The sequence below is a fragment of the Nerophis lumbriciformis genome, linkage group LG28 (genome assembly GCF_033978685.3).
Source record: "Nerophis lumbriciformis linkage group LG28, RoL_Nlum_v2.1, whole genome shotgun sequence".
Lineage (NCBI taxonomy): Eukaryota > Metazoa > Chordata > Actinopteri > Syngnathiformes > Syngnathidae > Nerophis > Nerophis lumbriciformis.
The window spans coordinates 10,835,264-10,850,073 of NC_084575.2; the positions used below are offsets into that span (position 1 = coordinate 10,835,264).

The 14,810-nt window shown below is 42.1% G+C and overlaps 1 protein-coding gene across 1 annotated transcript in view; it reads right to left on the reverse strand.

Moving 5' to 3' along the window:
• Positions 1 to 14,810, reverse strand: part of camk1a (calcium/calmodulin-dependent protein kinase Ia) — a 59,756-nt gene that overhangs the window by 14,904 nt on the left and 30,042 nt on the right. The window contains exons 3-4 of the mRNA XM_061923582.1: positions 10,036 to 10,167; positions 9,379 to 9,453 (exon numbers count right to left, since the gene is read on the reverse strand). Of these exons, the coding sequence (XP_061779566.1) occupies positions 9,379 to 9,453; positions 10,036 to 10,167 (207 nt within the window). The remainder of the gene's footprint in view (positions 1 to 9,378; positions 9,454 to 10,035; positions 10,168 to 14,810) is intronic.

Here is a 14,810-nt window from a genome sequence, read left to right on the forward strand (position 1 = left end):
AAAAACTTGATTTATTTCAGTAATTGCATTCAAAAGGTGTAACTTGTACATTATATTTATTCATTGCACACAGACTGATGCATTCAAATGTTTATTTCATTTAATTTTGATGATTTGAAGTGGCAACAAATGAAAATCCAAAATTCCGTGTGTCACAAAATTAGAATATTACTTAAGGCTAATACAAAAAAGGGATTTTTAGAAATGTTGGCCAACTGAAAAGTATGAAAATGAAAAATATGAGCATGTACAACACTCAATACTTGGTTGGAGCTCCTTTTGCCTCAATTACTGCGTTAATGCGGCGTGGCATGGAGTCGATGAGTTTCTGGCACTGCTCAGGTGTTATGAGAGCCCAGGTTGCTCTGATAGTGGCCTTCAACTCTTCTGCGTTTTTGGGTCTGGCATTCTGCATCTTCCTTTTCACAAAACCCCACAGATTTTCTATGGGGCTAAGGTCAGGGGAGTTGGCGGGCCAATTTAGAACAGAAATACCATGGTCCGTAAACCAGGCACGGGTAGATTTTGCGCTGTGTGCAGGCGCCAAGTCCTGTTGGAACTTGAAATCTCCATCTCCATAGAGCAGGTCAGCAGCAGGAAGCATGAAGTGCTCTAAAACTTGCTGGTAGACGGCTGCGTTGATCCTGGATCTCAGGAAACAGAGTGGACCGACACCAGCAGATGACATGGCACCCCAAACCATCACTGATGGTGGAAACTTTACACTAGACTTCAGGCAACGTGGATCCTGTGCCTCTCCTGTCTTCCTCCAGACTCTGGGACCTCGATTTCCAAAGGAAATGCAACATTTGCATGGTTGGGTGATGGTTTGGGGTGCCATGTCATCTGCTGGTGTCGGTCCACTCTGTTTCCTGAGATCCAGGGTCAGCGCAGCCGTCTACCAGCAAGTTTTAGAGCACTTCATGCTTCCTGCTGCTGACCTGCTCTATGGAGATGGAGATTTCAAGTTCCAACAGGACTTGGCGCCTGCACACAGCGCAAAATCTACCCGTGCCTGGTTTACGGACCATGGTATTTCTGTTCTAAATTGGCCCGCCAACTCCCCTGACCTTAGCCCCATAGAAAATCTGTGGGGTATTGTGAAAAGGAAGATGCAGAATGCCAGACCCAAAAACGCAGAAGAGTTGAAGGCCACTATCAGAGCAACCTGGGCTCTCATAACACCTGAGCAGTGCCAGAAACTCATCGACTCCATGCCACGCCGCATTAACGCAGTAATTGAGGCAAAAGGAGCTCCAACCAAGTATTGAGTATTGGACATGCTCATATTTTTCATTTTCATACTTTTCAGTTGGCCAACATTTCTAAAAATCCCTTTTTTGTATTAGCCTTAAGTAATATTCTAATTTTGTGACACACGGAATTTTGGATTTTCATTTGTTGCCACTTCAAATCATCAAAATTAAATGAAATAAACATTTGAATGCATCAGTCTGTGTGCAATGAATAAATATAATGTACAAGTTACACCTTTTGAATGCAATTACTGAAATAAATCAAGTTTTTCAAAATATTCTAATTTACTGGCTTTTACCTGTATATCAACATCCTAACAGTTGGTATCCCAGTGAGAGCAGATATTATACAGTAAGTGATTGTTTTATTGTGTGAATGCACATATAGTATTCTACAACAAAATGTCATCTATTTATTATTATTCCGCCCAAAAACTTTCAGTTTTCTTCCGATCAGAACCGTTCTAGTATCAAAACATTCATCTTATCCTGGAATTGTGAAAATTACATAATCCCAGATTACCCCAAATTCCTGGTGTTTTAGGACTTTTTTCCCATTGAAAATGAATGGGCCATTTTCGAACATGCACAATTCCCACCATCCACACACTCCACTCACCTTTGACAATCAAACAACCATTTTCCAAATTCCGAAAAATTCCCGGTCTTCCAAAACCCTTTTTTTTCTCCCTCATTCTGGAAAGTTTTCACAGTCCACATTTTTCAATCGTTTTTGACCATTGCACCTTCAAAACATTTCTCTTAGTTTGGAATACAAAAGTTATAAATTTTTTCTCATACAAATTCCCGGTTTTCCCGGAATTCCAGGAATTCCGAAATACCCATTCTCAATCCAAACTGTTACTACGTCAACATTTTTCAACCGATTCGAAAAATTCCAACAACAATCCATTCATATTATCTTGGACAATTGTGCTAGTATCAATATTTTAAAACATTCCCAGTTTTTCGGAGGTTCCCAAATTTCCAGGGAATCCCCATTCAAATGAATGGACGCATTCTTAGTTCTACAATGCCCTAAATTCTCCAAATGTTTCAAATTTTTTAAACCGTCCATCCACAATGCTCTTCCCATATATCGAAGACAAAACACGTTCTCTCTTTGCCAAAATTCCCGGTTTTCCCAGAATTTTCTCCCCAATTATAATGAATGGGAAATATCCAATCTACTGCATATCCCACATTTGTCATCCGATTTCAACCGTTCCAAAATCCACACACTCCACTCACCCTGGATATTCAAGACAGAATGTTCCCCAGATCCCTCATTACCAGGAATTACCAGTAATTTCCCTCCATTGAAAATGGAAACTGTCAGGTTTGTCACTGACAGTTTAGTTATGTTTTGAGTTTTTCCTCTGTTTGTCTTGATTTCCTGTCGGCGCTCTTATTTTGGTTATTTCCTACTTGTCTCCCTGAGTGCTGTGTCCCCTCAGCTGTGGCTGATTGGCACCTGGCCACACCTGGTGTCAATCAGCCAGCTGCTATTTATACCTGCCCTACCCTCCAGTCACTGCTGGATTACTGTCATTGTCGCTAATACTTGTTGTCACTACTTGTAGCTCTGTTTACTTTTGTTCACTCTGCTCCTTCGTGTCACAGTAAGTGTTTTTGTTTCTTGTCCACAGTTAGCATTTTTGCTATTTTAGTTCATAGCCAAGTTTGTTCTCCGCCTTGTGCGCGCCTTTTGTTGTTACCCTTTTGTTTGTTTTTTTGCCATAGTATTTAATTAAATCATGTTTTCTCGCTCAATGCCTGCCGTCATCTCTGCACCTTGGGGTTCGTCACCAACAAACTCTGACACCACATTTCTCAACCAATTCGAACCGTTTGAACATCCACACACTCCACTCAATCTGGAAAATCAAGCATTTCAGTTCCGCCAACACGTATCGGCAGTTCGGCAGCTTGCGCACATAGGGCATTCCCATGCAATTCCTACCAGAATTGCGAATTTTAGTTATGTTTGTTGTCCCTCATGAAGTCAGCACGAGTTATAGTCAGTGTTATAGATGAAGGAAAAAGTCAACGTTGTGATGTGTTTGTGAAATGAATGCGCCGCCGTATGTTTAAAAATGAGAAAAATACGTAAATGTTAAATGTTATTATGAATGTGCCTGTTACTATATTACATATATACTTACAGTGTGTGTATAAAATCTTGATGGAAGTGTTTAGCTGTGTTTTGAAGCTCTTTATAGGCAGAATAGAGCGACTCCAGGTCATTATGTTTCTATGCACTAAATTAGTCTGCTTTCTTAAATGATAACTTTTAAATGTCATGTGACTATTGGTCATACGCCATGTGCCTCCCGTACACTGGGGAGATACCTTTTTCCATTCAGCACGCATTAATGTATGATTTTCCTGTTGACCTATGACGTCACACCAGGCATCTGCGGCTCCTTACAAGTTACCAGCTGAGCTCTGTTGTACCAACCCCGTTTCCATATGAGTTGGGAAATTGTGTTAGATGTAAATATAAACGGAATGCAATGATTTGCAAATCATTTTCAACCCATATTCAGTAGAATATGCTACAAAGACAACATATTTGATGTTCGAACTTATAAACTTTTTTTTTTTGCAAGCAATCATTAACTTTAGAATTTGATGCCAGCAACACGTGACATAGAAGTTGGGAAAGGTGGCAATAAATACTGATAAAGTTGAGGAATGCTCATCAAACACTTATTTGGAACATCCCACAGATGAACAGGCAAATTGGGAACAGGTGGGTGCCATGATTGGGTATAAAAGTAGATTCCATGAAATGCTCAGTCATTCACAAACAAGGATGGGGCGAGGGTCACCACTTTGTCAACAAATGCGTGAGCAAATTGTTGAACAGTTTAAGAAAAACCTTTATCAACCAGCTATTGCAAAGAATTTAGGGATTTCACCATCTACAGTCCGTAATATCATCAAAGGGTTCAGAGAATCTGGAGAAATCACTGCACGTAAGCAGCTAAGTCCGTGACCTTCGATCTCTCAGGCTGTACTGTATCAACAAGCGACATCAGTGTGTAAAGGATATCACCACATGGGCTCAGGAACACTTCAGAAACCCACTGTCAGTAACTACAGTTGGTCGCTACATCTGTAAATGCAAGTTAAAACTATCCTATGCAAGGCGAAAACCGTTGATCAACAACACCCAGAAACGCCGTCGGCTTCGCTGGGCCTGAGCTCGTTCTAAGATGGACTGATACAAAGTGGAAAAGTGTTTTGTGGTCTGACGAGTCCACATTTCAAATTGTTTTTGGAAACTGTGGACGTCGTGTCCTCAGGACCAAAGAGGAAAAGAACCATCCGGATTGTTATAGGCGCAAAGTTGAAAAGCCAGCATCTGTGATGGTATGGGGGTGTATTAGTGCCCAAGACATGGGTAACTTACACATCTGTGAAGGCGCCATTAATGCTGAAAGGTACATACAGGTTTTGGAGCAACATATGTTGCCATCCAAGCAACGTTACCATGGACGCCCCTGCTTATTTCAGCAAGACAATGCCAAGCCACGTGTTACATCAACGTGGCTTCATAGTAAAAGAGTGCGGGTACTAGACTGGCCTGCCTGTAGTCCAGACCTGTCTCCCATTGAAAATGTGTGGCGCATTATGAAGCCTAAAATACCACAACGGAGACCCCCGGACTGATGAACAACTTAAGATGTACATCAAGCAAGAATGGGAAATAATTCCACCTGAGAAGCTTAAAAAATGTGTCTCCTCAGTTCCCAAACGTTTACAGGGTGTTGTTAAAAGGAAAGGTCATGTAACACAGTGGTGAACATGCCCTTTCCCAACTACTTTGGCACATGTTGCAGCCACGAAATTCTAAGTTAATTATTATTTGCACAAAAAAAAAAGTTTATGAGTTTGAACATCAAATATCTTGTCTTTGCAGTGCATTCAATTGAATATGGGTTGAAAAGGATTTGCAAATCATTGTATTCCGTTTATATTCACATCTAACACAATTTCCCAACTCATATGGAAACGGGGTTTGTAGCTTGGCTCCAAGTTCCACATTTATAGAGTTAACTTGATAACATTAACCTCACTCTCTCGGCTTCCGTCTGCTCCAACGTCTCACCCTTCCTTTGTGCTCGCTTCTATAACCCACATCGGCGGTGCCTTCCAGGGTTTCACGTTGTTCCCATTGGGTCAAGTTTTTTTCTTGCCCTGATATGGGATCTGAGCCGAGGATGTCGTTGTGGCTTGTGCAACCCTCTGAGACATTTGTGATTAAGGGCTATATATGTAAACTTTGATCGATTGATTGAATGATTGACTTAAGAGCTTTCAGTTTTGGTTGATTTTGGTTGAGTTTTGGAACTTCCGCTTGTCATTATTGGTCCTCAAGGCTCTGTTCTCTGGCTCTTCTGTTTGAAGCATTAAGCATGTCGACAGGTTTAACATCTGCAATTGGTGTGGTGCTCAAGGATAAAACAGGTGTGTGGTGCTTCTCAGGGCTCTGTTCTGGAAAGTAGTGGCTTGGGAACAGAGCGTTGAGGAACTTCCACTGTAATTCCCACTGTAATTTATGCCTTGAATATAAATACTAGCTCAGGGGCGGAAGGAGCGTTGCAGAGCTGCCAACATTTGGTGTTTGATATACCTGATCAGGGGCGCCGCTAGGGATTTTGGGCCCCATGAAAATAATCTTTACAGGGCCCCCAACACAGTGTCATTATTTTTTCTGTATTATAATGTCATCATCATGGGGCCCCTAGAATCCGTCTCCTTTACCCCCCCCTTTTCGGCGCCCCTGTACCTGATTGCAAGTGTAGCTGTGAGAAACCTCACTCCCGTACGCATTAGGCGTGAGCTGTGGTTTTAGCTCATTGCTTGGCACTCTCATTCATTGACTTTCGCCGTGATCCTCCTGCCAAAGCACCCATTCTCTTTAATGGCTCTGCTGTTGAGACAGTCAGTGAATACAAGTATCTCGGTACAATTTTAGACAACAAATTGACCTTTGACGCCAACACTGACCGTATTTGCAAGAAGGCCAATCAGAGGCTGTTTTTCTTGAGGAAACTGAGGGGCTTTCAGGTTGATAGGACACTGATGAGGATGTTCTATTCATCTTGTATCAAGTCTATTTTAACTTATTCTATCACTTCCTGGGTTGGTAACCTCAGTGTGGCCAATAAAAACAGACTAGGTGGTATAATCAAGGTGTGCCAAAAGACCATAGGCACTACCTTGAACCCCCTGAACCAGATCTATCAGGCCAAAGTCATCCAGAAGGCCAAGGCCATTCTGGTCAACCCTCAGCACCCTCTCTTCCCAGAGTTTAGACCAGTGGTTCTTAACCTGGGTTCGATCAAACCCTAGGGGTTCGGTGAGTCGGCCTCAGGGGTTCGGTGGAGGTCAAAACACACCCGACTCATCGTGTAAATACAAACTTCTCCCTATCGGCGTATTACGGATACGGCAACAGCTGACTGATTTGCAGGTGTGTAATTTGTTGTGAGTTTATGCACTGTGTTGGTTTTGTTGTTTGAACAAGGTGATGTTCATGCACGGTTCATTTTATGCACCAGTAAAAAAACATGGTAACACTTTAGTATGGGGAACATATTCACCATTAATTAGTTGCTTATTAACATGCAAATTAGTAACATATTGGCTCTTAACTAGTCATTACTAAGTACTTATTAATTTCTTATTCGGCATGGCCTTATTATAACCCTAACCCTCTGACCCTGGCCCTAACCCTAACCAAATAACTCTAAATTAAGTCTTTTTTACTTACAATATGTTTCCCTAGTGTCCAAAAAACTCAGAATTAAGTTTGTTTTTTACTTAGAATATGTTCCCCATACTAAAGTGTTACCAAAAACATATTACTTTGTCTTGAATTTGAAAAAAATATATATATTATTTTTCACTAAAGAAGGGTTCGGTGAATGCGCATATGAAATTGGTGGGGTTCGGTACATCCAACAAGGTTAAGAACCACTGGTTTAGACTCTTGCCCTCAGGATGCAGGTACGCCCCTAGTAATAGGAAGGCCAAAAACAACAGATACATAAGATCCTTTGTTCCCTCAGCTGTTGACATTATAAATGAGCTTCTTAAACAAGCTTAGCTGCTATGCAGTCACTTTAGTGGGAAGTGACGTGTGATGATTAGTTTTTATTGTATTACAAATGTTTTTAGTTTTTAGCTTAATGCCTTCATGATGGTTTGTATGGTGTATGTATTTTATGTATGTGTACCTTGTTTTTACTGTTGTACCTTGTTTTTACTGTAGTACCTTGTTTTTAATGACTACTGCTGCAACCAAATTGCCCCTCGGGGACAATAAAGATTTTCTAAAGGCCTACTGAAACCCACTACTACCGATCACGCAGTCTGATAGTTTATATATCAATGATGCTTACTAAAGTGCAATTTTAAATTTCGCGCGAAATATCTTGCTGAAAACGTCTCGGTATGATGACGCCTGCGCGTGACGTCACGGATTGTAGAGGACATTTTGGGACAGCATGGTGGCCAGCTATTAAGTCGTCTGTTATCATCGCAAAATTCCACAGTGTTCTGGACATCTGTGTTGGTGAATCTTTTGCAATTTGTTCAATGAACAATGGAGACAGCAAAGAAGAAAGCTGTAGGTGGGAAGCGGTGTATTGCGGCCGACTGCAGCAACACAAACACAGCCGGTGTTTCATTGTTTACATTCCTGAAAGATGACAGTCAAGCTTTACCATTGGCCTGTGGAGAACTGGGACAACAGAGACTCTTACCAGGAGGACTTTGAGTTGGATACACAGACGCGGTACCGTAAGTACGCATGCAGCTGCGGCTTCCAAACATTTGATCGCTTGCCCGTACGTGCGTGCCGCTATGTGCATGTCACGTACGTAACTTTGGGGACTTTGGGGAAATATATGTGCTGTATGAACTTTGGGGAGGTGAACGGTACTTTGGGCTGTGGGATTGAGTGTGTTGTGCAGGTGTTTGAGTTGTATTGGCGGGTTATATGGACAGGAGGGGGAGGTGTTTGTTATGCGTGATTAATTTGTGGCATATTAAATATAAGCCTGGTTGTGTTGTGGCTAATAGAGTATATACAGGTAAAAGCCAGTAAATTAGAATATTTTGAAAAACTTGATTTATTTCAGTAATTGCATTCAAAAGGTGTAACTTGTACATTATATTTATTCATTGCACACAGACTGATGCATTCAAATGTTTATTTCATTTAATTTTGATGATTTGAAGTGGCAACAAATGAAAATCCAAAATTCCGTGTGTCACAAAATTAGAATATTACTTAAGGCTAATACAAAAAAGGGATTTTTAGAAATGTTGGCCAACTGAAAAGTATGAAAATGAAAAATATGAGCATGTACAATACTCAATACTTGGTTGGAGCTCCTTTTGCCTCAATTACTGCGTTAATGCGGCGTGGCATGGAGTCGATGAGTTTCTGGCACTGCTCAGGTGTTATGAGAGCCCAGGTTGCTCTGATAGTGGCCTTCAACTCTTCTGCGTTTTTGGGTCTGGCATTCTGCATCTTCCTTTTCACAATACCCCACAGATTTTCTATGGGGCTAAGGTCAGGGGAGTTGGCGGGCCAATTTAGAACAGAAATACCATGGTCCGTAAACCAGGCACGGGTAGATTTTGCGCTGTGTGCAGGCGCCAAGTCCTGTTGGAACTTGAAATCTCCATCTCCATAGAGCAGGTCAGCAGCAGGAAGCATGAAGTGCTCTAAAACTTGCTGGTAGACGGCTGCGTTGACCCTGGATCTCAGGAAACAGAGTGGACCGACACCAGCAGATGACATGGCACCCCAAACCATCACCTAACCATGCAAATTTTGCATTTAAAGGGTTACGTGTTTAAGTAGGACGTGACACATGAAGCTAACATTTCGAAAAATGGCCGCTGAGTTAGCACCAATTAGGAATGTGTGTCCAAGCATTTATCTACACCAGCTTCAGCTACCCAGTGTGGTTCGGTTTCTGTTTCTGCCGCTGTAAGGTTTCAATATTTTACAGACTCTAAAGAGTGCGCGGTGTGTGTGACGTAAGAGTGTGGCATCACTGTGCAACAATAGGCACGCATTTCAAGCCCAACTCACAGCTGCATGACCAGGTAGAGATGAGATGCACTTTCAAAGATGTCCTCCAGCGAGACGATGTTGGGGTGCTTGATTCTGCGGAAGAAAGACGGAACGATTGCTTTCAGTGCTGTGAAGTAGCCCGCAGATGGCGATATTACTGCTGCATACAATATACGGTATACAGTACACATTGTACTGTATGTTTCCTTGAGAATGTCTTGCAGGGGAAAAGGAGGCTATGAGTAAAACATGCAGTCAGTGTGAATTTTCAACAGAGCATCTCTGTCAACAAAATGTGCGCTGTCACTTTAAGACGGAGGGAAATGATGGATGATTTTGCAGGATAAGCATCTTTTCCCACATTGTTGGGGTTTTTTTGTCTGTTTTTGCCTGATCGCACTCCGTGCTCCTTTATATGCTTAATAGTGACTCCACATTTGAGTCCATATTCCCTCCCCATCCCCCCTCCTCCCTCCCTTGCCCCTCTTCCTCCCCTCCAATGCACTGCTGCAGGGAACTCCATCTCCGCCTCTGTGTGCTGTTGCCCCGGCAACAGGGACACTAAAAATAGGCCGATCTTCTTTACTCCTGACATTTCCGGTGCACAATCCGAGTGTTTCCATTGACACGGTGTATCAAGTCGTGTTGACCCCGCGTGTGGACGGCGAGGCTCACCTGTGCAGAACCGCGATTTCGTTCTCGATGTTGTTCTCTTTGCCTTCCAGCGCTTTCTTGGGGATGCACTTGATGGCCACCAGCCTCTGGGTCCTCTTCTCCTCCGCTAGAAGCACCTCAGAGAACGCTCCCCTGGGGGAAAAGACACACAAGTACATTCATTTCTACATGAATAGAACCACATGGCGTGTGTGGCGTCCCCTGTGGGTTGTGCTCAAAATACTTTCAAAGGTAATTAGACAAACGATCAATGATTAATAGACAGTTCATCAATTGTTGCATGAACATTTAGTTTTTCAACCAATCTTGAGCATATTTTATGTGCTTTTCAGTCCCATAAAGGTGTCAACCAGGCACAGGCTACAAAGTAACATTGATTATTTTGGCACATTTTTTGTATCTTATCATGAGAAGTTTGATTGTAATCAAATACATCAAACATGACAACAATTTATTTTTTTAACTAAAACTAAATAGTTTGGCACACGAAACACAAAACATAACACAACTTATTAACACACAAACAACAGACAAATATATTGTACATACAAATGCACATACGTACTCACATACATACATATATATACACACATACGTATATTCATTTATTAATACATACATATGCGCACACATTGGTACTTACCCACATAATTAAGTACATACGCTCCAACAAACATACAAAAATACAGAGCATACATACGAAAATACAGTACATACATACAGGTAAAAGCCAGTAAATTAGAATATTTTGAAAAACTTGATTTATTTCAGTAATTGCATTCAAAAGGTGTAACTTTTACATTATATTTATTCATTGCACACAGACTGATGCATTCAAATGTTTATTTCATTTAATTTTGATGATTTGAAGTGGCAACAAATGAAAATCCAAAATTCCGTGTGTCACAAAATTAGAATATTACTTAAGGCTAATACAAAAAAGGGATTTTTAGAAATGTTGGCCAATAGAAAAGTATGAAAATGAAAAATATGAGCATGTGCAATACTCAATACTTGGTTGGAGCTCCTTTTGCCTCAATTACTGCGTTAATGCGGCGTGGCATGGAGTCGATGAGTTTCTGGCACTGCTCAGGTGTTATGAGAGCCCAGGTTGCTCTGATAGTGGCCTTCAACTCTTCTGCGTTTTTGGGTCTGGCATTCTGCATCTTCCTTTTCACAATACCCCACAGATTTTCTATGGGGCTACGGTCAGGGGAGTTGGCGGGCCAATTTAGAACAGAAATACCATGGTCCGTAAACCAGGCACGGGTAGATTTTGCGCTGTGTGTAGGCACCAAGTCCTGTTGGAACTTGAAATCTCCATCTCCATAGAGCAGGTCAGCAGCAGGAAGCATGAAGTGCTCTAAAACTTGCTGGTAGACGGCTGCGTTGACCCTGGATCTCAGGAAACAGAGTGGACCGACACCAGCAGATGACATGGCACCCCAAACCATCACCCAACCATGCAAATTTTGCATTTCCTTTGGAAATCGAGGTCCCAGAGTCTGGAGGAAGACAGGAGAGGCACAGGATCCACGTTGCCTGAAGTCTAGTGCAAAGTGTCCACCATCAGTGATGGTTTGGGGTGCCATGTCATCTGCTGGTGTCGGTCCACTCTGTTTCCTGAGATCCAGGGTCAACACAGCCGTCTACCAGCAAGTTTTAGAGCACTTCATGCTTCCTGCTGCTGACCTGCTCTATGGAGATGGAGATTTCAAGTTCCAACAGGACTTGGTGCCTGCACACAGCGCAAAATCTACCTGTGCCTGGTTTACGGACCATGGTATTTCTGTTCTAAATTGGCCCGCCAACTCCCCTGACCTTAGCCCCATAGAAAATCTGTGGGGTATTGTGAAAAGGAAGATGCAGAATGCCAGACCCAAAAACGCAGAAGAGTTGAAGGCCACTATCAGAGCAACCTGGGCTCTCATAACACCTGAGCAGTGCCAGAAACTCATCGACTCCATGCCACGCCGCATTAACGCAGTAATTGAGGCAAAAGGAGCTCCAACCAAGTATTGAGTATTGCACATGCTCATATTTTTCATTTTCATACTTTTCAGTTGGCCAACATTTCTAAAAATCCCTTTTTTGTATTAGCCTTAAGTAATATTCTAATGTTGTGACACACGGAATTTTGGATTTTCATTTGTTGCCACTTCAAATCATCAAAATTAAATGAAATAAACATTTGAACGCATCAGTCTGTGTGCAATGAATAAATATAATGTACAAGTTACACCTTTTGAATGCAATTACTGAAATAAATCAAGTTTTTCAAAATATTCTAATTTAATGGCTTTTACCTGTATACACGGTACATACATCCACAAGCACATTCACTGTAGAAACATACATATACACATACTGTACACATACAAGCACATATGCATACATACACTCATGCATATAATCACGTTTCATCAAACACATATAAACGTTGTTCCCCTAGAGCAGGGGTGTCAAACTCAAATACAGAGTGGGCCAAAATTTAAAACTGAACAAAGCCGCGGGCCAAGGTTGAACAAATTAACCTTTTAATAGGGACCCAAACAACTTTTGCATTGAATATTGAACAAGCAAGGCTTATATAACTTTATAGTGACATGCAAAATCGAGTTTCAAATAATAATAATAATAATAAAAAAATATCAATGGCATATCAAATACAATTTAAATAAAAATGTAATGCCTCTTTTCTATTTGCAGGTAAATATCAACATTAATTTTTTCCACAGGCTAATAAATTTGAAAATAAAATAACAATGAATAAACCAACCATTCAGGACTTTAAACTGCTCAGTTTGCAACACACTGATCTAATCTGATGTGCCCAAGCCAGATACCTGCCATCTTTTCTTGGATGCTCGTTCATTAATGTCGGGGCTCAGGCTTTGAGCTGAGGCAACCTTCATTGTCGAACGAAGGTGTTCATCAGTCATTATATCTCGTAGTCCACCCGGACCACAGTCTTGGGGGGCGTGCCTTAAAGGTCTACGAGCTGTCGTCACGTCCGCTTTTCATCCATTCTAACAACGTGCCGGCCCAGTCACAAGATAAGTGCGGCTTCTGTACGCACACACACGTGAATGCAACGCATACTTGATCAACAGCGATACAGATTACACTGAGGGTGGCTGTATAAACAACTTTAACACTGTTAGAAATATACGCCACACTGTGAATCCACACCAAACAAGAATGACAAACACATTTCGGTAGAACATCCGCACCGTAACACAACATAGACACAACAGGACAAATACCCAGAACCCTTTGCAGCACTAACTCTTCTGGGACGCTACAAAATACAAACACCCCCCCACACACACACACACACACACACACACCTTGTAGCGTCCTGGAAGAGTTAGTGCTGCAAAGGGTTCAATAGTGCTGAATGTTGAATTGGTGGAACAGAGTCATGTGAATTCTCTCTAATGAGCCAAATCAATAGATCTTTGCAAGCAGTAATCAACAGATTATAGATAAATATAATAAAATGCAGCAATTGAAATGGAAGTCAGTGTAACAAAATAAAAGTAGAGTTTTTTCTTTGGAAAAATATTCAAGTAAAAGTGAAAGGTATGTTGCATTAAAACTACTACTAAAGTACACTGGCACTCATCGAGTCCCCTTTCCTCTCCCTTAGCTCTCCTGCTTGCTTCTTTGTCTTGTCTTGTCTTAACTTTCTTGTTGCCTATTTTTTCACTGCTCTCCAAATCTAAACATTGGAACTAATTAACGAAATTGACAAGATCTTGGGTTTGGGAGAACCTGCTTGTGTCTGGACACACGACGCACTCTTGGGAGAAGAAGGAGTGCCGCGTGCCTGGCGACCCTTGCAGTCGAGGACTTGAAGATATCCACCCATTGGGAATTATGACAACAGGACATCTGCTGATTGGAGTAAGCGTTGCTCTGGTTTGTCGACAAATTGGAAGTTGCTGGCAGTCTTCAAAGCTCCCACAAATTATTGGAGGATGCGGGAAGAACTGTGGACACTCTTGTGATTTGGACAACATCGGACTGTCTGCCCCGCAGGATGAATTTGAGGACCATCCATCCATCCATTTTCTACCGCTTATTCCCTTCGGGGTCGCGGGGGGCGCTGGAGCCTATGTCAGCTACAATCGGGCGGAAGGCGGTGTACACCCTGGACAAGTCGCCACCTCATCGCAGGAATTTGAGGACCAGTCATAGACAATTTAGAGTGAAAAGCAAATTTTATTTTCACTCGCATACAAAACATTCTAACTTGGATTATTTCCCTGGCTTTTAGACTCTCCCGAAGGACAGTGCGGCGAAGACACAACAAACTCTCTTCTTGTCTCTCATGGACACACACCTGTTGTTGTTGACTTTGGACTGACTGGCAAGAACACCAAGGCCGCGGAACAGAGACACGCGGCAGGCTTACACACACACATGCATCCACAAAAAATACACGGCACCCACACATACTCCACCCCCCATCCAACGCCCTTGACGCGAATCCCTTTGGGGTGATGGATGGCTGGGCAGCCCCTGAAGAGCTGCAGCCTTCCACCGTAGCCCCCACTCCCTCCCCTCTGTTGCAAGTCTCGAGATGCATGTTGTAATATGTATATGTGCTATGGAGGTTTTTTCCCCCTTAGGAGCCCAGCCTAGATTGTATTTTTTTTACTCATCCTCCCCCAGCGTTTACATTTTTTCATCTTTTACGGGGCGCCTTGTGGCGACCCATCAGCGTTCCTGTTCTGTAACCCTGTACACTGTTTGTTTGTCTAATCTTG